General features: G+C 40.6%; 4 protein-coding genes across 4 annotated transcripts; 1 reads left to right on the top strand and 3 right to left on the bottom strand.

Moving 5' to 3' along the window:
• Positions 1–806: 806 nt before the first annotated feature.
• On the bottom strand, positions 807–4,292 carry rpl4 (ribosomal protein L4). Its single transcript, XM_083894212.1, has 10 exons — positions 4,216–4,292; positions 3,237–3,408; positions 3,028–3,134; positions 2,663–2,801; positions 2,256–2,380; positions 1,891–2,020; positions 1,622–1,778; positions 1,335–1,418; positions 1,022–1,142; positions 807–931 (listed from the first exon to the last, which is right to left on the bottom strand). The coding sequence occupies exons 1-10, from the start codon at positions 4,216–4,218 to the stop codon at positions 860–862; spliced, it is 1,110 nt and encodes a 369-aa protein (XP_083750338.1). The 5' UTR covers positions 4,219–4,292; the 3' UTR covers positions 807–859.
• A 506-nt stretch (positions 4,293–4,798) lies between these two features.
• Positions 4,799–9,698, top strand: zwilch (zwilch kinetochore protein; the record flags this gene model as incomplete). Its single annotated transcript, XM_083894214.1, has 18 exons — positions 4,799–4,848; positions 4,955–4,997; positions 5,082–5,174; positions 5,507–5,661; positions 5,780–5,970; positions 6,522–6,601; positions 6,675–6,830; positions 6,972–7,043; positions 7,125–7,218; positions 7,310–7,362; positions 7,449–7,551; positions 7,632–7,711; positions 8,030–8,186; positions 8,420–8,448; positions 8,528–8,664; positions 8,753–8,848; positions 9,379–9,494; positions 9,597–9,698. 18 exons carry the CDS (start codon positions 4,799–4,801, stop codon positions 9,683–9,685), a joined length of 1,794 nt encoding a protein of 597 aa, XP_083750340.1. The 3' UTR covers positions 9,686–9,698.
• Positions 9,699–10,143: 445 nt separating this feature from the next.
• Positions 10,144–14,751, bottom strand: lctlb (lactase-like b; the record flags this gene model as incomplete). The annotated part of the gene is made up of 13 exons (XM_083894121.1): positions 10,144–10,259; positions 11,416–11,479; positions 11,569–11,768; positions 11,877–12,003; positions 12,116–12,399; positions 12,497–12,658; positions 12,748–12,802; positions 13,248–13,343; positions 13,779–13,907; positions 13,986–14,095; positions 14,183–14,270; positions 14,369–14,529; positions 14,625–14,751. 13 exons carry the CDS (start codon positions 14,749–14,751, stop codon positions 10,144–10,146), a joined length of 1,719 nt encoding a protein of 572 aa, XP_083750247.1.
• A 1,263-nt stretch (positions 14,752–16,014) lies between these two features.
• snapc5 (small nuclear RNA activating complex, polypeptide 5) lies at positions 16,015–18,117 on the bottom strand. The gene is made up of 4 exons (XM_083893635.1): positions 18,009–18,117; positions 17,536–17,664; positions 17,358–17,444; positions 16,015–16,601 (listed from the first exon to the last, which is right to left on the bottom strand). The coding sequence occupies exons 2-4, from the start codon at positions 17,623–17,625 to the stop codon at positions 16,416–16,418; spliced, it is 363 nt and encodes a 120-aa protein (XP_083749761.1). The 5' UTR covers positions 17,626–17,664; positions 18,009–18,117; the 3' UTR covers positions 16,015–16,415.
• Positions 18,118–24,904: the final 6,787 nt, after the last annotated feature.

Raw genomic sequence — 24,904 nt, 5'->3', positions numbered from 1 at the left:
AAGACGGGCAGTTTAACATATATATACTTAATACAAGTGATTATACGACTTCTCTTTTGTTGCTCAATCTCAGAACTTCGATAAATATCACAGATTCAAAAACACGGACCTGAAGTGGAAGCTCATCACTGTATAACACAAACACTGGTTTTACTACTGATTTGGTGTCTGCTGTAGTACTCACTTGTAGTCAACTTTCAGGGAGGAAGGTTGGCGCCCAGGTTGCAGAAAGCACCCACCTTCCATATCAAGAAGTCCAATATGACCATCAGGTGCAAGCCTGAGAACGTTCATTCATTCACAAAAGCAATGTTAAGAGCTCAAAATCTGAATGCACATCCTCTCGTTTGTCATTTTTTGTGTAATCTCACGCGCAAAAAGTAACAGACAAAAAAACAGTAAATCTACATCTCAACACACCTGGGATATTTCTGAGGGCTTTGATGATTCCGGCATCTTGGTTGTAGACGAAGCCCAGTCCTTTGCGCTCTATCCCATTGTGGTTCCTCATCTTACCTTTACCAACATGCATGCACTAAAAAGTGTAGACCTGAAACAGTGACACTCACCAGTGGTACTGCGATGCGACCCATCTATCAAACGTCTTTCAACCGATTTGTATTACGAGAGAATTGTATTTGTTTATACCAGGTATTCATGTTAGTTTGTGCAATCAATAGATATTTAGTGTAGAAATCTACATGCCAAGTGAATAATTAATATACGCAAACATACTTTCAGCACCAATAGATTTAAATATTAAACGTGTGCGAGTCTTGTGAAATAAAACATTTTACAGGCTCCTGTATTTGAAACCATTGTTTTATTTTTACTGAAGTCCAGTCGGCCATGTATAAATTTATGCCTTGGGTTTTTTGGGTGCTCCCTTCTTTCCAGGCTTCTTCTTGGGTTTCAGCATCTTGGCCTTGATCTACAAAGAACACAATATTTCTAAGTCAAAACTGAGAATTGCATCTTCATTTCATTTTTTTTTTAAATCTCGACTCTCTTCACTTCTTACCGTAGGGTCGTGCTTGAGGATGGCAAGACGTCTTGCGGTCTTCGCATAAGGGTTCAGTTTGAGCATTATCCTCAAGTTCTTGAGAGGATTCTTCTTCAGTACTCTGCGATTGATCTTCTTGCTGTTTTGAAAAGAAAAAACAAAAAAACATTGGTTACTAATATGAACTGCCTTTGAGCTACACTTATGAAATGAATTCCCTGCGTCGCTCAGAACTTCTTAATAATCAGGATTCAGAAACACGGACCTGAAGTGGAAAATCATCATGGTTGACTGTCCATTAAACATTAAGAAATAACTGAGCAGTGCTTACTTTGGGGTACGAAGTGCTTTCTGGATCTCCTCACTCTTGAGAATCCTGCTCAGGTCTGTGTTGGTCATCTTGTGCGATGGCAAGCTGAAATCAGAGACAAGTAGTTAAACAAATAGAAACTAAATACACGCGAGTATGCGACTCCTCTCCTTTGTTGCTCAATCTCAGAACTTCAATAAATATCACATTGATTCAAAAACACGGACCTGAAGTGGAAGCTCATCACTGTAAACGGACAAACACTGGTTTTACTATTGATATGGCGTGTGCGCTCCTCTAGTACTCACTTGTAGCCAACTTTCAGAGAGGAAGCTTTGCGCCCGGTGCCGTATAGCTCGTCCAGCTTGCGGAAAGCACTCTCAGTCCATATCAAGAAGCGTCCAATGTGACCACCAGGGGCAAGCCTCAGAAGGTTCAGTTTATTCACGTTCTGCAAAGTGATGCCTGCATAAGAAAAATGTGTAATTTTACATGCATTAAGAACCATTTAAACTGAAGCATAATGGTAATGCTCTGTCACACACACACACACAACAGTAAATCTCTCATAACACACCTGGGATATTTCTGAAGGCTTTGATAATTCCAGCATCTTGGTTGTAGATGATGCACGGTCCTTTGCGCTGGATCCTACGGCGGTTCCTCATTTTACCTTTACCAGCACGCATGCGCTGAGAAGCGTAGACCTGAAACAGAATATTTACAATATTAATCATTTACAAAGAAAGTGTGCAATAAAAGCTGGCTCCTGGTGTAGTGTTTCTGTACACGGTGTTGCATGGGCAAGTACATACAAGTATGAACAAGATCTAAAAATCTGGATTTGGACTGCCAATACAAACATTTTAAGCACTACAAAACCTAGGTCCACATGGACGTGGAAACCTTTATTCCTTTAGGTCATCATCTGAATTGAATTACCTTCTTGATGTCATTCCAGGCTTTAAGCTTCTTCAGCAGAAGCACAGCCTCCTTGGTCTTCCTGTAGCCCTCTACTTTGTCTTCAACCACCAGTGGGACCTCGGGAATTTCCTCAATGCGATGTCCTAACAGACAAAATTGTAATCAAAGTATGTCAAAAGACAGAATCTTGTCATTTTCAATTACTTGAGTGTGATAAGTGCTTGCTCAGAATTCAATGGTCATCAACACCTTGTGACAGCTTAAAGACGGCAGGCAACCGTCACTGTTCACTGGCTCAGACGCAAATTACACCATCATAGCAAATCACACAAGTGTTTGTATTAACAACTAATAAGTTCCTCAATACTTTAATGGCTCTTGAGCCACACCTGTTCTCTACAAAAACATGGCTGAATGAATTTTACCTTTGGCCATCACAAGTGCAGGAAGGGCAGAAGCAGCCAGGGCAGAGCAGATGGCATAGCGCTTCTGGGTTGTGTTGATCCTGCGGTGCCAACGACGCCAGGTCTTAGTGGGAGCAAACATACGACCTCCACGACACATCTATATAAAGGTCAAGGAAGTCTGACATCTACTGATGTGTCTACAGCGCTGAAGCACTAAATACCTGCTCAGACTCAATTTTTGTTCACCAGCCATCTGTTCCAGTATATGACAGCAGGCATTCTGTCACTGGTCACAGAGTCAGTCGCAAATTACACAATCACAGCAAGTCTAAAAATGTTCATTTAAAATAAAGCAAAGAGGAGGGAATACTAGGAAAGGATACATTTCCAAAAGCACCCTGGCCAGAGCGGTGAGTGCCACCACCTCTCACACGGGGAATACGGGCCACAGCTCTTCCAGTACCCCAGGACTCAGCGCTGGTCTGGTGACCTGAAATACACAATTACAACGAATATGAATCTATAGTTTAACCATCTGAAAATGTTTGTCAAAAACAGGGAGAAAAGCTAAGAACATACACTGTACACTCACCTGCCAGTTCACTAACTGCATATGGCTGGCGGTTGTTTTTGCGCATGTTGGTGTGCACAAAATTCACAACGTCCGGCCGAATTGGGGCCTTGAACACAGCAGGCATGACAACATTTTTGCCTGAAGATTCGCCTTTCTCGGAATACACCGAGATCAGGGGTCGGGCACAAGCCTAGAAGGCAAAATGAAAGTAAGAATACATGTCAATCAGACCACTGATGGGTTAAGTGGTACATATCCTGTCATTAGAGCCGATAAAACCAACATGATTGCAGATATATATACACATATATATATATGATTCATCTGAATTTCAAAACATCAGCAATTTAAGGGACAGAATAACTGCTTAGCAAATGAAGAAATCGACCAATAATTCGATTAAAACAATAGTTAATTACAGCACAACAATAGCTAGAAAAGTTGTAAGAGATAAGAACTCCGTGCCCAGGCAAACAAACATTCATTATACTTGCAAGATATGATGATGCTAATTCATCATATCACATACATCAAGCAAAAATGTGACATCGTTGAGGTTATTATAAGTCGATAAATGTCATATCTGGACTACTTCCAGGACACGGCCTACCGCGTCTTGACACGCTAATATTAGCATCACTTTCGCTACTCGTTGTAAAACCTCGTCAACACGATCGAGTCACATTTAGTTTGAAAGTCGCAGTCGGTCACAACATTGTGAAAAAGGAATCCGCTATAATGTACAACATTCATGTGTAGGTGCGTGTCTGCCAGCGAAGCGGCTGCTACACGTGTACTTGTCCAGAAGCAGCTCATCCAAAATGGCTCCTCGTGTTAGCTTCCCTAGCCGGGACCTGACCATATTTTCGCCCCGAATAAACTAAATTAGGTTATTCCTAAAACCATCGCATGTGTTGCCTTTCGGGATATACACGAGACAGAATATCCCGGGCGTATCGAGAAGTATACGGACAGCGATATAACTTCAATTTCTCACCATTTTCGTAAGATATTTTCGGCTCGCCGGGAACCACGCTCCTCACTCTATGGCGGCCACAGTAAAAAGGAAGTTAGTGCGTTGCCTTGAGTGCCTTATGCCTCCGCTTGGGAGGAAACCACTTCCGCTGATAACGTGACTTCAGAAAATAGTTTATTTTGATTCAGGAGAAACACGAATTATACATTTATATTAGTATAAAGCAATCGCGTTGGTGAATCGCGCCTCGAAACTCCTGAAACCAAACAGCACACATTAAGTTTGTTGTTACAGTTGGGACTATTTCTTTACTCCTCTCTTGACGGAGGGGCAGTCGTGTTTACGGAACTACTTACGTCGTCATTTTTATATATTTCTTTTTAATTTTTTTGACGGTGTGTTTGTTCGTGTTTGTGACAATATATCATGTATACATGCCACCGGTGTTATTTATTAATTTATTTGATTTAAGCGACAAAGTATAAAGTATAAAAAATGCCCCTTGACCCCGCTACGTCACCGTTGAAGACTGAGCGCGCGACTGTCAAAACACCAGTAACACAAAGCTAACGTTTCGTAGCGCGTTCTGTTGTAAAGTTCTGCGATGGCATCGCGGGTGATAGCGGAGGCTAAGGACTTTTTAAAGATTCTTCGGTGAGTTAACTGAGCGTTTTAAGCTAGAAAGTTTGGTAAATGTTCAAATGGTGTGTGTAGTAAAATACTACAGATGTGATTATACATTTGATATATTGTGCCCCAGATCTCTTCAAGATGAAGAAAGCGACCATCAATGTACACATGAGGTAATAATATTGTATGTAATGTAAACTAAAATGTGAATATGAATGCAAGTGGTGTCAAAGCCCTAATGTTGGTACTTGTTTAAGGAGGACATCCAAATATTAAAGATGAACGGAGACAGAGTTGCTGTGGTGAATATGTACTGTGGTAACCAGCCAGTCTTCATCTGTCAAAAAGAGGTGAGTAAACAATCTGCAGTTCTGCAAACCCAAGACAAATATTGCATTTGAATAAACAATCATGAACAACATGTTGCAGGATTTTAAACTTAAAAGATTAATACGTTTTTGGTATTGGATGGGCAGATTTATTTAAACTGTAGGCTGATCCATAGACTCCACTATCCTTGCATTTCAGTTTAGTTGTCATTCTTGTTTACTGTGTGTGACAAATGCAGCATGGAGCGTTTTTTTGTTTGGTGTTCCTTGTACTTAACATGACCTTCTTTTGCAACCCTCTAAATCCTCTCAACGGTGCCCTCCATGTTGTTATTTCTTAAATTTTCTTAAAGGTTCCAAAAATAAATGAAACGAATGACCATCAAATAACTGAGCATTCAAACTGCACTACTGATGGTGATGATGGTGATAGTGAGGGTACTGATGCAGATGCGTGTGTTCTCCAAACTGAGCCGGGACCTCAGCCGCTCACAATCATGAAAGCAAGGTACCCAATTCTAAGAAACTTAACTTATCATCTAAATGAGGAAGTGTGATGGGGATCATTTGAAACGTGTGTATGTAATACAGTCTAAAATGTAGTATTTTTTCCCCTCTTTTTACAGGAAGCTGCTGTCTTGGTACACAATATCTCAAAATCCTAATATGTCAGGTGTGGACAACAACCCGGCACTGCATCCTCTTTGGGTGCGATGTGACATGTCTGATCCTGCGAGAACAACCTGGATGGGGGCCGAAACAGTCTGCATTGGCAATAAAGTGTCCGGTGTTAAGTTATACTCCGTTACATGCAAAGGTAAGTTGTTACGACCCCAGCTCGTTGGGGAAGGGGAAATAACATAAAATAACCAGACGTTGTCGGTTTAGCTAAATTAAAGTTTTATTAATATGGTAGGGTAAATTTAAACACAAATCAAACACTATAAACTAAAGGAGGAGGAGGCTTTTCCCAAACAAAATACAAAAAAGGGAATAGCTCCCCTATATCAGGCTCAGGGCCTTCAACAAGAGTAACATACAAACAAAAGGAACAACTCAAAAATCTGGCACGCAGGCCCAACTAAAATACTACTAACAAATAAACTAGAGCACACGAATGCTCACAATACACAATATTCAACCGCTCAAGTCCTTTTTCAGACGAAGGATGCAGCATTCAAATAATGTTACAAAATTTCTGCTCACAAAGACCAAACCGAGGCAGTATAATAACATCAATAAAACAACAATCGCCACAAGTTACGCACTGCAGCTTTAAATCTCCCATTAAACATGATAAGTATTTGAGAATGTTTGTGTATCATTTTTTTTATAGTGTTTTGTTTAATTTCATTTGGAATGTTTCAGGCTCAACAGTGGACACAAGTGCTTTCATGACCTTGGATGAGCTTAAACAGGAGCACAAGAAAAAGCATCCTCCATCTTCAGTGCGTGTGCATTCTTGCTTTTGAGTCAGTGATAATGGGCGCTTCTTTACTTATAACTCTCTGTGTTTTCCAGATGGGAATCAAAGGCAGTGCCAGGTTCAACTTGTTTGGCTCGACTGTTGTTGAAAACACCATGATTGAGTCACAGAGCAGTGTGACGATAGATTTTAAGTGGAGTCATTTAGAGCGTATCCTTGAAACCCCGCCCCTCTCCTCGACAGCTACGCTGGTGAGCAGCTAAGTAGAACTTGAGTGTTTTATTTCATACAGATATTTATAGTGAGACTCAATGTTTCAGTGAAAAAGTAAGTGAACAGAAGCGTATGTGTTTTGTTTTTTTTGTACGATTTGTATTTTTGTTCACATGCAGAATATCAAAGTATCCAGTGGTGACATGAGGAGCCCGATGTTCGAGATGCACAGGGAGCTAGAGTTTCTTCAGGTTTGTGTCTTTTAGTAATCTGATATGAAAGACCCTGACTATCAATACACAAACAAATAAGTATATATATTGTTATTTCAGACTCTTGCTGATGGTTTGAGAACTGGTGAGACTGGATGGATGGAACCTTTGGAAAGCACGTCATCTGTCAGTCTTACTAAAGCCTACCTAGAAGGTGCAGTGTATTGTTTTGCTTAACAAAATGCACCTTTACTTTAATTTGACACTAAAAGTTATGTAACGTTATTTTGTTGTGCTTCTTTCAGAGCTTCAGAGCACTGCAAATACGCTCCAGGATCGGACTACGAATATAGTTGATGTATGATAATGTCAATAGTTTTTTCACAGATTTATTCATTTCAGAATCTCTGTGCTTTAACTTTCTGTCTTTTTCCATTCTTCAAGACCTCAAATCTGAAGCCTGAAACGGACACTCTCATTTTCAACTCTCTCTTGGAACGAAGCGACTTGGATTTTGTGGAACAGTTGTGGGTTCGCTTGAGGAAGAGTGAGTTTTCTTTATTAAAGTCTCTTTTGATGGAGAAACATAATCAGACATTGACTATATTTTATATATTTACATTACAGGTGTCACTTCATGTCAAGATATTGGAGACAGTCTGAAATTGGTCATTGAAGCCTTGAAATATGGGGAAATGAAACCATGGGTACGTAATGATGCAGCCTTTCTTTCACTGAGGAAATTCTGAAGGTTTTTCCATCCATCCATCCATCCATCTTGTACCACTTTATTCTTCACATGAGGGTCTTGGAGGGTGCTGGTGCAAATTCCAGCTCACAAAGGGCAGAAGGTGGGGTAGCCAGTCCATCACAGGGTCACATAGAGACAGACAACCAAGAAATTGGACACTCTACATTCAATTTAGATTGTCCAATTTGCCTAAAAGTCACGCACACAGGGAGAACGTGCAAACTCTGAAGGTTTTTGTCTCGGAATATTCTTTTTGCTTTGTTTTGTTTCACAGATTCACAGAGACAGCAGTAGCTCCCTCAGCAAGCTCATCTTGCAGTCCTACCACCAGCAGATCGACCATGTGTCTCTCACAGGTGTCACTCCTGTCCACATGTTGCTGGAGATGGGATTGGACAAGATGAGAAAGGACTACACTAACTACCTCATTGGTAACCTCATTGATTCTACTTATAACCTTTTGTTTTAGAGCAATTGTTAACCTCAGTGTTTGAAGTCAAAATCAAAGTCAAACTGAACTTAATCAAAAGACCACAATTGCACCATGGGTAAGGATCTAATGCAGGAAAAGGGAATCCTGCCTCCTACACTCACTGTTTTAACATCAAGACCACAACTTATGTCAGTGCAACCATTCAACCAACATTATTTATTTTCTTCTTAGGTGAAGAATTGACAACAAACAACCACTTGGTAAGCTTAAGACTTTTACTGACACGTATGTTCAAGTGACTCTTGATATAATACTGAGTTTGAGTATTTCACACCTCAGTGTTACTACCTGAGCACCGAGGTCGATCTGCAGGAGCAAGTGATCCGACTGCGAAAACTGCACCATCTGCTGGAAATAATAGTGACCTGCAGTACATTCCTGGGTTTGCCCTACGACCGTCTGTTCCGTCTTACACAGTAAATAAGATTGTCAAATTTTCAGTTTCTTTGAGTGACTTTAAGATAAGATTTAGTTAAATATCTTGTTTTCTTTTCTCCCTCTCAGATTATGTTTGCAGCACTACAAAACACACCCGTATGACGAGGAACATGAATTCAAACTTGAAATCAAACCAGCACTGATGAGCCATTTTTATCAAAGGTGAGGCTTGAAGGTATTTTCACACTTAACTGCTTCATTATATATGAAGATGTTTTATATAGGTGTACTGTTAACTCAAACTAGTATCAAAAAAGTGAAACATTAAAGGTGCATTATGTAATAAATATAAAGCAACTGGCCATAAAATCCTCCTAATATGTCACAAAGAATCAGGAATAATGTTCATATAACAAACTGAACTCACCAACAACAACAGTACAGCCAAAATACTTGCATTAAAAAAAATATTTAGCGGACCAAAACCGCAAATCATGTTTTGGCATGTGGCGCCACCTACCGCTGTCTACCAATCATTGCAGTCAGTAGAGTCTCAGCTGCCGAGCCACCACGTGTTACCAGTTACGTCTGAGCTACAATGGCGGAGAAAACGAAACCTAAAAGACCTCGGTATTTTGAATTTGAGTGCAGTAACCGTTTTTGGCCACATTCTTACATATGGCACCTTTAAGTAGGACGGAGACGGCTAAAGTTTTAACACGTGCTATTGTGTCATCTCTAACGTTCCTTAGAGAGCAGCCAGTTCTGTGGGGAGCTGAGGTGTCCAGTGGCCATGGTCCTCGTGAGGTCAGGACCTCCTTGCAGCTCAGCGACAGGCCACTAGTTGATCACGTCCTCTTTGAAACAGGTGATCTTCATGCAGTGAAACTATTACGTGAGCCACTTTCAGCATGTTGGCTAACACCAGGAGAAGGTAATAACAGCTGTTTTGGTTTTGTCGCACTGTTAGAGTACCCAAATGACACGGTGAATGGGGAGAGCGAGGATCCCGCCTTCTTCTCCACCATGGTGTGCTGCAGTCTTGTCAACTTTGCATGAATTTACACATCTGCGCACATTTGAACAAAGTTGTTTATTTCCACATTTGATATCATCGTTGGCATTTAACGCATTTTGAAATACCAGGGTTTTTCTGTCGATACATCTCGATGTTTTTCTTTTCAAACTTTCAGTCTTCATGTGTTCTGTCAGGTTTTCCAGCCATGAACTGATGTATTCAATAGAGTTGCTTGCAATGGTAATATTTCACAGCAGTATTTTAATAAGAAAATCCTAGTGTCTGATAATAAATAAGTTATTACAGCAGAACCCAGTTGTTTTACAGCACACACTCCCTACTGTACACATCAAATCAATTAAGTTAGTAATTGTCTTGTAATTCAGTTCAAATAAGGCATTGTACTGTATATTCACACGTGGTTCGTTAAAGAAAGGTTGCGTTTACAGTACGTGTCCGTTGTACGTCTGTGCATATGTGTGTCAATGTTACCGGTTTTCTAGTTCTGCTTCCGCAGCAGAAACATCAGGAAAATGGCACAGAGGAGTATTGAAAGTGTGCACACAGTGGGGACAACGATCTCTGTTACCATCTCCATGTGGCTGGTCAAGGGGTCTGGAAAAAAAGAAAACGCACACTTTATCTCCGTATCATTATTGCATTGTTCAGGCAACACTTATTAAGCGAGTAGTGATGCTTAAACACAGCACTCAAAGGGTTAATTATTTTCTTTCGTTGATATCATTTGCATTTTTAGCACGAGTGATTCCTTACCATGTATAAGTCTTAGAATATTGGCGGCTGTACTCCGCTGTTCCTCTAATAAAAAGGAAGAGAGAAATGACTCACAGTTGATCAATTGCACTTTAACCCTTTGAGAACTGCATGCAGCTACTGGGGAATATTTCAGAAAGCAGCATCAATACCACAGCCAAACATCTAAACATATTTGTTCAGTGTTTCTGGTTAAATTTACATTTTAAAATGGCTTTTTTGAAATGACTTGTGAGGAAGAAGTCGAATGATGAGCTTTATGTTTATTGAGTTTTGTTCAAGGTTTAAAATAGCTAGGGAGAAATGGTTATGAGACAAACACAAAGAATTGAGATATTGTTTGTTTTATTTGCTTTTTGTATAACATTTTTTGAATATTTGATGATGTATATTGTGCTCGTTTAAAATACTTTTTCTTAAAAACTGTATAGTGTTGCCATCTTGTCGTCCTCTATAGGACCACACTAGAAATACTATTTATTATGTCCAGTAAATCAAATCAAAACCAGAAGGGCTGCTCTTGGTTTTAAAATTAAATTAAAGCGCATCCAAAATTTGAGCTAAATGACGAGGTAGTCACACAAGCTTGTTTGAAAGGCATAACGTAGTCGTATTCAAATCCACACAAACAGAAAGGAAGACATGAAATGAATAGAAGAGCTATACCATAAAGGTCTAAACTTCATCATGCACTGGCCAAACCTTTGGCATTTCTGCATGTTCCTTGGATTTTCTTTTAGCTGGAGGGGCAAACAAAGAAGATATCTCAGATATTGTGTTTGGTATTTTGGTAATTGTGTTTTATATACTTCTTATCTGACTTAATAATTTAACACTATGTTTTATGGTTTTTTTTGGAGGAGCGTGTTCAAGTCAAATTATAATTGCATCTGATTTACTGTATTAGATCATGTGAGTAGAATCTTTATTTGTTTACCCCTGGTCATTGTTCTTCTGTGATGACTGATTGAATCGGGGATGTTGGAGATGAACTTACCTGCTGCTAGGAGCTGGTTGCTAGAGGAACAGGTCTCGACCGCCTTCCTCCTCCAGTTCTCAACCTTTAATAGGGACGATTTAAGAACACAAGTACACATCAAAAAAAAAATCCTCCAGAGAGACTGAGGTTACATGTAGGACTTTCTCTCACCTCTCTCTGATTGGGAAATCCATTGGCGACGATGATGCGTTTGTAAAACTGAACTGAAGCCTTTGGATAACGGGGCTTGTTTTTGTTCCTGAAGTCCACATAGTACAGGCCGAATCTCTCCGAGTAGCCTTCATCCCACTCAAACTTGTCCAGCAGGGACCATGCGGTGTAGCCCCTCACGCTGACCCCGTCTTTGATAGCTGAGTGACAACACGGGGAACAAAAGAGGCATTCGTCACCACAAAGGCTTGAATCCCCTGAGCGTCATCTCTTAATTTCCCTCATGCAATATGTACAACTTCATTAACCTTTCAGCATCTCATTGATGTAGTCCTTGTAATACTGTATTCTCCAGTCGTCGCAAAGCTCCGTACATAACATCTTCTCCGAGACGCCGTTCTCTGTCACATAAATCACTGGGTTTCCATACTGACTCTAAATGGGTGTCAAATTACATTTATTTAATCATTTAACCAGTGCTGATCATCAGGTGCACAAGCCTGCTGTAATGTAATGTACAACGTGCGATTTCTACACCAGCTGTCACCTTGATAAAATTAAGCAGCCGTCTGAATCCCCAGGGCACAGAGTAGAGCCATTCTGACCCGGGGTCTGGCCATCGCGGGTCAACCAGCTCGGCAAGGTCACGGTCAGTGAAGTAGCTGCTGCTGCTGCTGCTGCGGCCTGATGGGTTGTTCTTTTGGGTGATGTAGCGCGTGGTGAAATGGCCGATGCCAAGGAAGTCGCAGGTCCCTTTGATGTAACTCTTCTCCTGGGTAGAAAAAGTAGGCAGACGAGACCCTCCGAGGCCCTGCTGTGTGCTCTTCCTTCCTAAAATAACATAAAATAAAATAAAACAGTCACAAGGCGTGTTTCATTTATTCCACGACGACTCCACGAGTTCACTTTTCCCAAATTTCGATTTTACCGATGAAGTCCTTCATCACTTGAGGGTAGTCTCCATGAAATATGGGTGTGGCAAACCAGCCCAGGTAGAACTGGACATACCGCTCAGCCGCTTCTATGTCCTTCTGGTTGCTGATGTCCACGGGTTCTCCCCAGTCAGCTGACAGAGAGATGCCCACCTGACCTGCAAATGTGAGCAGCAGCTCTCAACTCTCACATGCAGCACTGCTGACGGGGGAAATGCTGGATTTTAAACTGTCACTATATGGTTACCTTTCTGTTTTCCCCTCCATTGCGTATTGTAAGTATGCCATACTTGTGCATGGGCCTGTGATACAGAGATAGATTTGTTTTAAAGTATTTCTACTTTGAGTGAGTGTTTACTCAAAGGTGCATTATGTAATAAATCCAAAGCAACTGGCCATAAAATCCTCCTAATATGTCACACGGACTCAGGAATAATATTCATATAACAAACTGAACTCACCAACAACAACAGTACAGCCAAAATATTTGCATTAAAAAAATATATTTTGCAGACTGCAAATCATGTTTATGTTTTGAAATCATGTTTTGGCATGTGGCGCCACCTACCGCCGTCTACCAATCATTGCAGTCAGTAGAGTGTCAGCTGCAGAGCAACCACGGGTTGCCAGTTACGTCAGAAAACGAAACCCAAAAGACCTCGGTATTTTGAATTTGAATGTAGTAACCGTTTTTGGCCACATTCTTACATATGGCACCTTTAACTCAAGGCATTTGCATTTGTTTACCTTGATGATGTGGTGGGCAGCTCTGTATGCTCCTGTTCCCTTCAGTCTGAGTCCAGGAGCATGCTCACCTGTCTCATAGCCTTCAACTGCTACTGACTGTGGATGAGGAGGGTAAAAGCAGTGCATTGATGACCAAATATCCCAACAACACACACACAAACAAGGAAAAAATACACCACCGTTCAAAGGTTTGGATTCACTTAGAAATGTCCTTATTTTTGAAGGAAAAACACTTTTATTCAATGAATATGACGTTAAATGAATCAGAAATACACTCTATACATTGTTAATGTGGTAACCGTTAGCACAGCTGAAAACAGTTTTGCTGGTTCTTTGACGAAAGCAGTTTGAAGGGGAATAAAAATCATTATTTCTAATCTTGTCAATGTCTCGACTATATGTTCTATTCATCTTGCAACTCTTTTGATGAATAAAACTGTGAGTTTTAAAGAAAAACACAAACAATTGCTTTGTTGACCCCAAACTTTTGAACGGTAGTGTACATGGTGGATGTTTTTTTTTTCCTCTTACCCACGGATTGTTGAAAGTGATCCAATACTTGACTCGGTTACCAAATCTGTCAAAGCACAGGTTGGCAAACTCATTGAAGTGGGTGACCATGCTTATGTTCTGCCAGCCGCCATATTTCTCTTGTAAGACCTAGAAAAATGCGTTTGAGTTTAACAAAGAGCTACAATGCAACAACACAGGTTAGAGGTCATTCACTCTGGCACCAACCTGAGGAAGATCCCAGTGATACAGAGTGACAATAGGAGTGATGTTGTTCTCCAGCAGATGGTCAATCAGTTCATCATAGTACTGTATTCCCTTTTCATTGACGTGGTCAGCTGCAAATGTTGTGTGATTACATATTAAAATAAAATACGTAAAAAAAAAAACAATTGTGAGTATGAAAGTCAGCAGCAGTTATTCACACTTAATGCCGGTGGGGATGAGTCTCGGCCAGGAGATGGAGAAGCGATAGTGGTTCAGTTTTAGCTCCTTCATCAAAGAAACATCATCCTGTCGCACACAAACAAACAAACACACACAGGGTGAAATTTTTAGAATGTATTTTTGCCCCGTTCTCTTTTTTTAATTTCTCACACCTGACCTCGTACCTTGACTTTGTAGTAGCCCTCACAGGAGGAATCCCCACTATTATTTTGTTGGACTTTGTCTTTCTTATGACTGAACACGTCCCAGATGCTCAGTCCTTTTCCGTCCTTGTCCCAGGCTCCTTCTGTTTGGTAGGCTGAACTGCCGGCACCCCACGAAAATCCTAATAAAAAAAAAACAACAACATTGGCTTCAACCATTCAACCACTGGCCTGCTCCAAAGAGGACTATGTACAGGGAAAAACAAGTTGTGTGTACCAGTTGGAAAAGCGCCATAATGGAAGGAGCCATGGTCGTTCTTTGTCCAGTCGAAGTCCTCAGACGCAGACAGACACAGCACCAACACAAACACATGGCACAAACTGAGTGCACAACGAGGAAGCATGGTACTTCTGAACCTGCAAAGACGGGAGCCAATGAACACAAATGCACAACGACCCTCTCCACTGCAGCGGTCCAAACTATTATCAGAAAAAAAAATGTGTATAGATATAATTATGATAAACACTCAGGAAGGATCAAATGTGAAGCACTACATTGTTTCCATATCCTCAACGCAGCGCCAAATACTTCTATTGAAAATCAATGGGGTGTAAGCTCATTCCGCTGAGGCAGACGCATCCCATACAAACGATGGTTTCAGCGCTGTAAGCAAAGCTGATGTTAGAGTGGTTCATGTATTTTCAGTGCACAACAACATGACACTGTATGAACTTTTCTAAACAACATTATTTGCGAGGTATAAAGCAAACTAATGCCTTTTTTTTGTATCGTAAATGTGCATGTCCAGATTAGAAGGACCACAACAAATTATTGTAACGAATTATCTCCATTGGAGGTCTGCAAAAGCATCACATTACTTTTTGTTCTTATACTCTCAAAGTCCTGATGCTGTTGTTCTTTAGGAATTCTCTCATAATGCAAAACACCTGGTCATAAGATTAGGCAAGACACGGTTATTGATTTCAATCAGTCATACTATTTTTTGGAAATATTAAGTAAAGAAAATTAGTACTCCTCTCCTAAATGTTTTTCAAATCACTCGTGCAAATATCCAAATCCATCACTCCAGACTATTTATAAAAAATACATGTCCAACTGACTGTTTACCTTATGAAGAACTCATCTGCAGCAGGTGTTTCCTGAGCCCAAATCTCTTGGTGAATGGCAGCTTTCCACAGTAGATCATGTAAAAAAAGCTCTATTGTATGATGCGCCACCCTTATTCAAAGCTGTCCCTGCTGTCGGTGTGAAAACTGCACGTGCAGTGGGCCTCACGGCATTGTTTTGGATGTTTCAAAAAAATGCTGAATGGTTTGCCAGTGCAAAAAAATGTGAGCAGTGCATAACCCATTTGCCTGTGTCAGGTTTATACAAGTGAACGTGGGTCTTACCTCGTGACAACAAAACTGAAAACTATGTTTTGTCAGTGACCTCATTGCATAATAACTATAATATAATAAATACATAATCATGCATCATGCTGGGATGTAAGTTTGTTTAAAAGCACTACTTTAATGCAATTCAAAAATAACTGTATTTTATTGTGGAAAAGCGACTTTCTTGAACATGTATCTCTTCATCCACAGTGTACACAGTAAAGTCAGTCAGGTGAGCTCCATACAAAACATTTTATTTTGTGCTTACAATTATTATTTCTCACATAAAGTGTACTCACAATATCTCTATATGGCCCAGCCATACATCTTCATGCTAAAAGACACATCTCAACATTCTTACGTGAACTGCTGCTCAGTTTCCTGTGTTTCGAAATGCACAGCATATCTAGTGAGCTATTAAGCGCCTAATAACAAAGTCTTATTGTATATCAGTGTGACATTTCTCACAAGGTTCGACAGATGTATTGTAACATAGTGAAAGGGATGAAATGACATAGAGGATACGGTTACACACATCATTACACTGTAACTGTTAGTCACTCCATCCAAATAAATTAAACTTCCTAAATGATAGGGGGGGGGGAACTGAACAAAGAAACAACTGCATCCAATCAAGCAAACATACAAGCCTCACTAACCACTGAAAATCTTAATAATCATCTTCATCCTCATCCTCCTCAGGCAGAAATCCAATCTCATCATCTTCATCTTCCTCCTCCTCCTCCTCATCGTCGTCTTCTTCCTCATCCTCCTCCTCCATATCACAATCTACAGCAGCATTCAGGAGCAGCTTCGTTTGATTGATTTCACTCTCATCATCAAGATTTACATAAACCTAAAACATACAAAAAAAAATATATATATATTTTAACATACATGCACTGGAATGTTTACTCACAAAAAAAGCCCAACTCCAGTAGATAATCACATAATCAAAAATAGTATATAGAGGTTAATATGGGTTTGTTAATCACCAATTCTGATATTTCCAGACCAGGGCAGGCAGGGCAGGTGTAGGTTAAAATATAATAGTTTAATAACAAATTAGATTCAACTGTTGTACTTCAATTAATATGTATTTAAAACTATTAATCATATATTTAAAATACCAATATTTAATAGTAGTAGTTTATTGTTTTTCTCTTGAACAAGGAAAATCTGTATGAAAAGCCAAAGGACTTGTCATTGGTCTCAATTCCCTGATATTGAGTGTTAACATCTTTGGTTAACACAGTTGCCAATGGCACCCAGCATTTTTCAATGCCATTTGCAACATCATGTGTCTGCACAGTATAACTTGTGTTGTGCGAAACACTGACATTAACCACTGCTTTATCAAGATCAAGTAGCCATAACATTCAAATACACTTTACATTATGAGCTTGCAGTATGAGAGTAACTTGGATTTTGTCTGGCTGTAAATGTAATCGCTGAGGTTTTCAAAACACATTACCTGCAAGGTAGTACCCACGTGTGGGGCACTACTTGTAGTGAGAATATCTAATAATAGCAATAAATAACATAGCCGTGAAAGCGATGTTAGACGAATCAATCCGCAATTTAAAGGCTTATCCCCTGAAGTGGCATTTACCTCAGGTTCGGAGGACAGACGTTGAGAGGCTCCTTCTTCTTCTTCTGTTTGAGCATTAATGATAGATTTCAAGGCCCCTTCTTCAAACTGAAACAAACAGTGAAAACGGACGTAAACTATTGAACCCCTGGGTATCAGTATTATGCATTACCTCTCCCCATCCTGAACTCTGACATACCTTCAGTCTGTTAAGTTGGTCTTGCAGCATCACTTTGATTTTGAGGAGAGTCTCCTCTTCCTTCTTCAGCTCCTGCAGACGGCTGTGCATCTTTGTTGGGGCTGCTGCACTCAGACCATTCCCTCAGCACTGACAGGGAAGATACGATTGGTAAGAGACACAATCGTATGCCAAATTACCCTGCCAAATTCAACTTACAATCTGACAAGTAGGCAATAAACACGCATGTCAGCTACACGTATCTTCTGAGTAGTAGTTAATTTATCATTGTTAATTGAAGAGCCCATCACCAAAGCAGCACAGCGTTAAATAAATAATGGTAAACACGGATGATGGAAGTGATGTTGTTGCTACAGTAGCTAGCTGCTACGGAAAAAACTAATTATGGTTGAACAGCGGGAACAAACGTTACTGTTTTTTTTCCGGCATGTAAGAAAACTCAGTTCGCTCTTGCGTTTATTGATAAATCTTACCTACACATCCATAACGACACCAAAGGCGGTAACACAGAAAACAACGTGATTTTATTAATTAGCAACTCTGCTACAAGCCACAGTTCGGTTCCTACGCGTATGACGTCACTTCCGGGATTAATGTACGCTTCAAATGCTGTCTGAAAAATCATCATTTGCACCAAAAGGACCGAAAGGAGTTTTAAAAACATGTCGGAACTGGGGTTATTTGAAAGAAATTACGGGATGTATTTCAAAATAAACAACGTTTTACAAGGACTTCCAGCATTTTAGTCAGCAAAATCCACAATACAAAGACATGTGTCGTTATTGTTCTAATAGTTCTGTTGTGTTTGCAAAAAAAAACAATTTTGTAATTTTGTATTGTTTTCACATTGCTATTCCCTTAATATTAATAAAAATAAAAATAAATAGATAAAAAAAGAATATCAACAGACCACTTTTCTGTATCCCCATAATCTGAAACAGGATCCAACGAGTCGTACTTAAATGCACCATTCAAAAAAACAGTACTGATCAATCTGGCGACATCTTGTGGTTAGACGATGGTAGTGTCTCCCTTGGCTTTTCTGGTGTGAACATTCAGAAACTTTGTCTTTTGGACGGTAAGAATATCCTGTACTGTAGTGTTCATGTACGTAAATTAAATTAAATTAAACTTTAAGGTGCATTTTAACGAACTAATGTATACAATCTTTTTTAAAAGGTACCGTGCAGTTTGACCACATCAACAAGAGTTAGCTAACTTAGCTAGTAAACGTGTATTGTTGTTGTCATTGGTCGCTCTTCGTTCCTCAAAATGTTGTTTATATGTAACGTGCCAAGTTTAGGAAGCCTAACTTTTAACAAATGTAGTTCACGGTGCTACTATCACTCATAAAACACACGAGCTCACACTAATGGAAGGCCTTAAATTGAGTTTACTGTTTCACCAGTAGCTATGTGCAGCCTGTAACCAAACATGTGTGCAAGGTTTTTTTTTTTCTTCATTTATTTTAGGAATAGGAAGAAAACCAGAGCAGTAACAGTGTCTGTATTCATTATCACTTTCATGTTTCAAGGTTACTTTCATGTATATTAAGGAAGGCAGAACAATTTTCCTGAAAAGAAAAGTTCAGTTTGTCAGTGGTCGAGCATCTGTCTGTGTATAATCAGGTATCTGACCTGCCCCATAAGCAAATATTCTGTAGAATTGCTCTTCACCTAACATGCAAGCCCCTCCTTAATTCCCCAAACCTCTACAACACTGAAAGGGTGCAAGTAGCATCAAGAAAACAGAGAAACCACTTGCTATCTCACAAGGTAAATAGAAAAAAAAGATGTTTTTTCTGAATTTAGTACCGTATCACCGCCAACATCTTTTCATTCCTTGGGTTGTACCCTACATCCCCAGTAAATTGAATTCAAATAATTTAACTCAATAACTCAAACGGCAGAATAACTTTTTTTGAGTTATTCTGCTTACAGACAAACAGGCGTACAAACGTAACCATTATATCCTTGGCGGAGGTAACACATTTAGTGAAAACTTTTATAAACCACAGATGGAACTGACTGATGTAAAGGAGATCTGAAACGGCTCTTTATCAGTCTTCAAAAAAACAAAACATGTTAGAAGAGCCCATTAAGCTCTTTATGGGATTCTTTGACTAAGTTAATCCAGATGTGTGCGTTGATAATCTCTGCACTCAGGCACAAGCTAAGAGAAATGCCCGACTCGGTTGACACACACATGAAAAGAGGAGCGCCGTAAGATGAAGGTTCCTCAAGCTCAACTATAATAGTGCATTTTATCCAACACACAACAGATTTGTTAAGATGATCAATATGTTTTGCTGAGTGGGTTACAGAATGGCTGTATTCTTAAAACCCTGAAACCAAAACATACTTTTTGTTTGCCTCAGACGTAGCCATTGATGTATATTGCAGTCAAAAGTTTAAGGTTTTAATAGGATGTATCATGTGAGAATATTTGCTCTTATAATACACTCCCTGAATCTGCAAGCCGCCCTACGTGAATTTATTAAGACAGCGAAGCTGAAACTGTCTTGAGCTCATGTTAAACTGACTAAAGGTACAAGAGGTCACTTGAGTTTTACAGACTCGGTAACATTGGTTTTGTTATTATAATTCTTTTAATCTACATTTAGAGCATTTTATTTTGTTTAATTCACTGAATCCTTGACGTTTTTCGTAGATTTCATACAATTTGCAACCTTCAACCATGTTTGAAAACTAAATAAATGTATTGATGACTTGCACTGTCATCTTTGTGCCTTTAATGTGAAAACACTTTATTTTCTGTACTTAAGGTGAGAAATGGCTGTGGTCCAGTCCCATTGAAGACCAAGTCCCAGATCACACACATCAGAGCAGGTTATACAAAGTGCCTACAGTAAGTATAACTTTATCATGTTCAGTCTGAGTGTTTTTCCAAAATACAAGGAAGTTCCTGTTCTTTGCAACGAAATAATAATGAAAAAAAAAAACCTGCTCTGGAAACGGTTAAGAACAGTTACCTATTTAATTTGTGCTGGTTGACTCATTGGTTAATGAACTTTTTATTACAGCGCTACATTTACTGTGTTGTGGTGTTTTATCATGTACAAGAGCATTATTGTTTTGAGAGCCACTTAGGGAGCCTTGTGAGGTTGAAACCAGAGCCGTACATCAGTGCAGAAGAGCCCTTAAGGATTTTTGGGTGGGTCGGGCAAAAAGGTGCCCCTGAGACCTGCACCCCACTATTACAGCTGCCAGCGTCCATGGCATGGGTTTTAGCAGCTTGGAGATGGCTAACTCTGTACAATTATCACTGTACTTCTTGAACGCCACAGTTGCTTTCTCCTTGTCATCACACAAACTTGCTGTTGCTGTTACATTGCGATATCTCCCACGCAAGGAGCTCACCTTGGCAGAGCCTGAACGCAGCGCTGAGGTCTGGTGGCAGCTGAGGCCGCAGCTCAGTCGCCCCCTGTGTGCCGCTGCGAGTGGTGGACTGCTAAGATTGTGCAACCTTTTGAAAATGCTCCCACTGTCTGTGGAATGCAGCGCTAGGTGTGTTGGATGAGGGGCCTCCCAAAAGGCAGAGGAGGGAAGGAGGAGGGGATTTCAGAGAGAGAGGAGGAGGAAAGACCTTTGAGCAGTACCGTCAGAACATTATATGACTCAATTTTCTATCGGAGCAGTAAAACTAAGCAAAAGTATGCAAACAGAGATGAGATGAAAGACGGTGAAGAAGAGATGAATGACAGTGAAATGCGGGGGTTTTCCCATGTGTCACGTCTTTGTGAGTGATCATACTGTAACTGTACAAAAGGACACTGGTAAAACAAGAGTTGTTGCAAATTAAGTCTAAGCCTCACACGCTGTAGTCCTCTGACAATGTCACAGCATTTGACTGTTTATCAAATTTTCTGTAGACATGTAATACATTTGTCTGACTGTCTTTTGAGCTCGTCATTTGTCACAGATGTATTTCTGAGTTTTTGTTCAAAGTTAGACTGGCTGTCAATGGGCTTTCACATCAGAAGAGCAACAACAAAGTTATGTATGCTTATACTGGCCTACTCAGTCCCTTTACCATCCTTTTCTGTGTCTGTGATTTGTGCCGTGTGAATGTTTTCACTCAGCATTCGTTTGTGTCTTCTGTGGCAGCAGAACATGCTACGATTGTCTTATTTTCTGTCAATATTTCTATTATCACAGAATCATTTTATTGTGATATTTTTGCTATCGTGGACCATGTATCGTGTATCGTATTGTGAGGTACCCTGTGATTCCCACCCCTAACACCCAGTATATGAATTAGTCACTAGTTCTGGTCTGAAGTTTCAGCTTATTTTGTGTCATACTGTACTGTAGATGCACGTGTAATATTTCACATGATTATCACAATCATGTGAATAGTTGATCGGTCACGTCATCTTAAAAAGGTGAGGGAGGGGAAAAGGCGGGGGGGGGTGGGGTGGGGTGTGGCAGTTCCAGGATGTTTCCTCTTAAGCGTTTACAGCGATGTGGCCAGGAGCCACGGGTGCCTATGAACGGAAAGAGTGCATGTAAAGATGCTGGAGCCTTTGTTTCCAAGGAAGTATCTCAACCGTTACGTTTCCTGCTCTGTACTCCCACGCACAAATGTTAATGCAAATTGGCACATACGTGGAGAACATTGTAATCAGCACAATGTTCTGCACGTACACAGAGACAGAAGGTTCTGGATACATATTTTGTTGCTTACACTGTGTGGTTAAAAATATTCCTATTGACGATCACATCCTCGCATGCAGTGCAATGAAGACGTTGAGTCGGTTCTTGGCGCATTGAAACCTTTCACACGAATCAGACGGACGCTTAATCCGAGTAAGTACACTGTCATAGGATCACAGAGGATGATTGATAATGGTGTTAATTACCTGGTTACCCGCATAAGTATGGTATGGTCCGCAGTGTGGTTTTTGTCCATCAGCGCTCGCGTGTTTGTGTGTGTGTGTAAGCGTATAGCACGGTGCCCGCTGCAGCTATGATGCCATCCTCATTTGTCAAGCGACTTGTAGTAAAAGCCAGGCATGACTCCCTCGCCCCAACTGGAAAACCTGATCATCGTCGCTGTCACCAGTTTATTATCGAAAGCACATGTGTTCCTGGAGATGCTCCGGATTGAGTGTCCTTACGCACGACGAGCTTAGAAAAACATATTTGTTCCATATTCAGCTTTTATTTATGTTCTGCTTATGTTGTCAGGCTTTTTTTTTTGAATTGTTAAAATGATCTGCCCACAAAGAAAGTGCATTCATCGAAATCAGAAAGAATGTGCAACGTCCTGCCATCCCTGGAAATCAAAAAAGGACGAGCGACAGTGTTGTGGAGCTCTGGTTCTCAGAAAGTATGTCAGATGCATGGAAAACTGTCGAGATCTGGCAGATCATGTATGTAAAGCAGTCCAATTCAGCCACAGTAAAAGGCTGTTGATTTAGGTCAGGCTAAATGAAGTGAGCCTCTTTGTGTTGCAGCCCAGGGAAAGTCTCGGATCACAGCGTGAGTTTGGGCCCTGATATGATGTGGTTTGGTCAGGTTTTGGCGGGGAGGACTTTGTGGGGCCAGAGCTCAGGAAAATGCTTCTGTCGCAGCTTAAGTTTGTAAACTAATTTGACCACCCATACACACCACGTCTGTTCCACTGGCTTTTCTCTTGAGAACCAAACAAAGCTAGAAGTCAACAACACCTCCACTCGACCAGGCGATCTGACTGTAGTGTGATTAATTACATTTTCCCTTTTCCTCTCTCCCTCTTGCTTTCTTTCTTGCTCTCCCGAGCCTGGACCAATAGTCTGTGTTGTTCACCTCCCTTGATACCCTAAGTTAACATCCTTGTAATGTCAGACCAGCCAGGAGGAAATCCTCTGTGTTTACCTTTTCAGCTGCCATTTCTTTTTTCATCATTATTCATTATTCGTCAGTCTTTAGGCTTGTTTTCCTCTCGTGGTGAGCCTTTTCAAACTCAAATATCTGGGTACGAGATGTGGCGAAAGTCAATGGAGGTCAGATTACTCCCATAGGGTTGGTTCTGTAGTCATTACGTAGAAAGTAACCCAGTGCAATTAGTCGATGCCCATGTGTCATATTCTAGAGGAAATGTGCAAGTCAGATTTTTGCTGGCATTTCACTTAACACTGGTCAAAGACTGAGCTGGTTCGTCATTTCATCTTAAGCAAATACTGACCACAGAAGTTTGGCAGTTCCTTGCATTTCCCATGGGAAGACCACAGGCTAGATACTCCTGGCTTCTTTCATTCTTTTACACTCATTAACCAAGCACCCACGCTTTAAAGCCAAACATGCACTCTGTAGTGGTTTATTCCCAATGCCTATAGTGAAATAAAAAGTTCAATATTCCAGGAAATGCACTGATCCTCTATGCCTCTGGGAGTAGGATGAGGTTACTGCTCTTATATCTGTTTGTCATATGAAGCTACAGTTAGAGGACAATGAGTTCAGACTTGGAGAACAGGAATGCAGGAAAAAAAAAAGTTTTTCAAATGGTGTTACTGTTCTGTAGCTCGTCCACCGCAGAGCAGTCACAAGCTCATATTTTAACCATGAAAAAAAAACAAAAAACAGTACATGTTGTGGTCACAGAAACAAATTCTAGGGAACTTCAAATATGTTTATAAAATGGCTCATGTTCATGTAGTTTACTTCCCCCCGAATTTAAAGAAATGCGTTGAAATGATATCAAAGATAGTGAAACTTTAGCTCCAGTAGCGATAACTCAATTCCACTTTGGTGTCCTCTAAACGTATCATTATGCTCCTCTCTGTGAGGTCCGCGGGTATGTAGAGAGTTGACGGCAGCCCTAATGGAGGTATAAGGCAGAGCAGGCTCCATTGGTTGGAGGAATGTGTGAACACAGTGGCAAAACCATTTATTTTCAGGCACTTCCACAGTGAGATCTAGCACCCGCAGCCCAAGTGCAACCCCAGGGAAGACTCGGCTTCGTGTGAATGTTGTAGCTCAAGCCGCACTCACTTTGTTCGTCTGACACGAGAGCGGCCCCGATCTTAAGGAACACCACCCAACTTGTCAGATATCCTGAGTGCACAAACTGAGACATTCCAGACATGCAAACTGCCTGTGACAAGTGATCGCCCTTTGGGTTTTTAGCAGCGGCCTCCTTGGCACATTGGAAAAGGGATTTAGGGCTGAGAGTTTGTCCCTCACTCCTGCTTCTGTAACCAGAGTAGCATCACAGAATGTGGACAAGTCCTTGTGAGGATTGTTATGTTAGAGAGAGCCTCCAGGGTGGAGCTATGATTTAATTTTGACCTTTTACACCATCGGACGGCCTGTGCACTGATAGGACCGTGGGGACGCTGTGTCATTTAGTGAACTGTTGACTGGAT

This window comes from Microchirus variegatus, assembly GCF_963457635.1.
Source record: "Microchirus variegatus genome assembly, chromosome: 8".
NCBI lineage: Eukaryota > Metazoa > Chordata > Actinopteri > Pleuronectiformes > Soleidae > Microchirus > Microchirus variegatus.
Note: the sequence above shows the minus strand (reverse complement) of the source record. Positions and strands in the feature narration are given on the sequence as shown.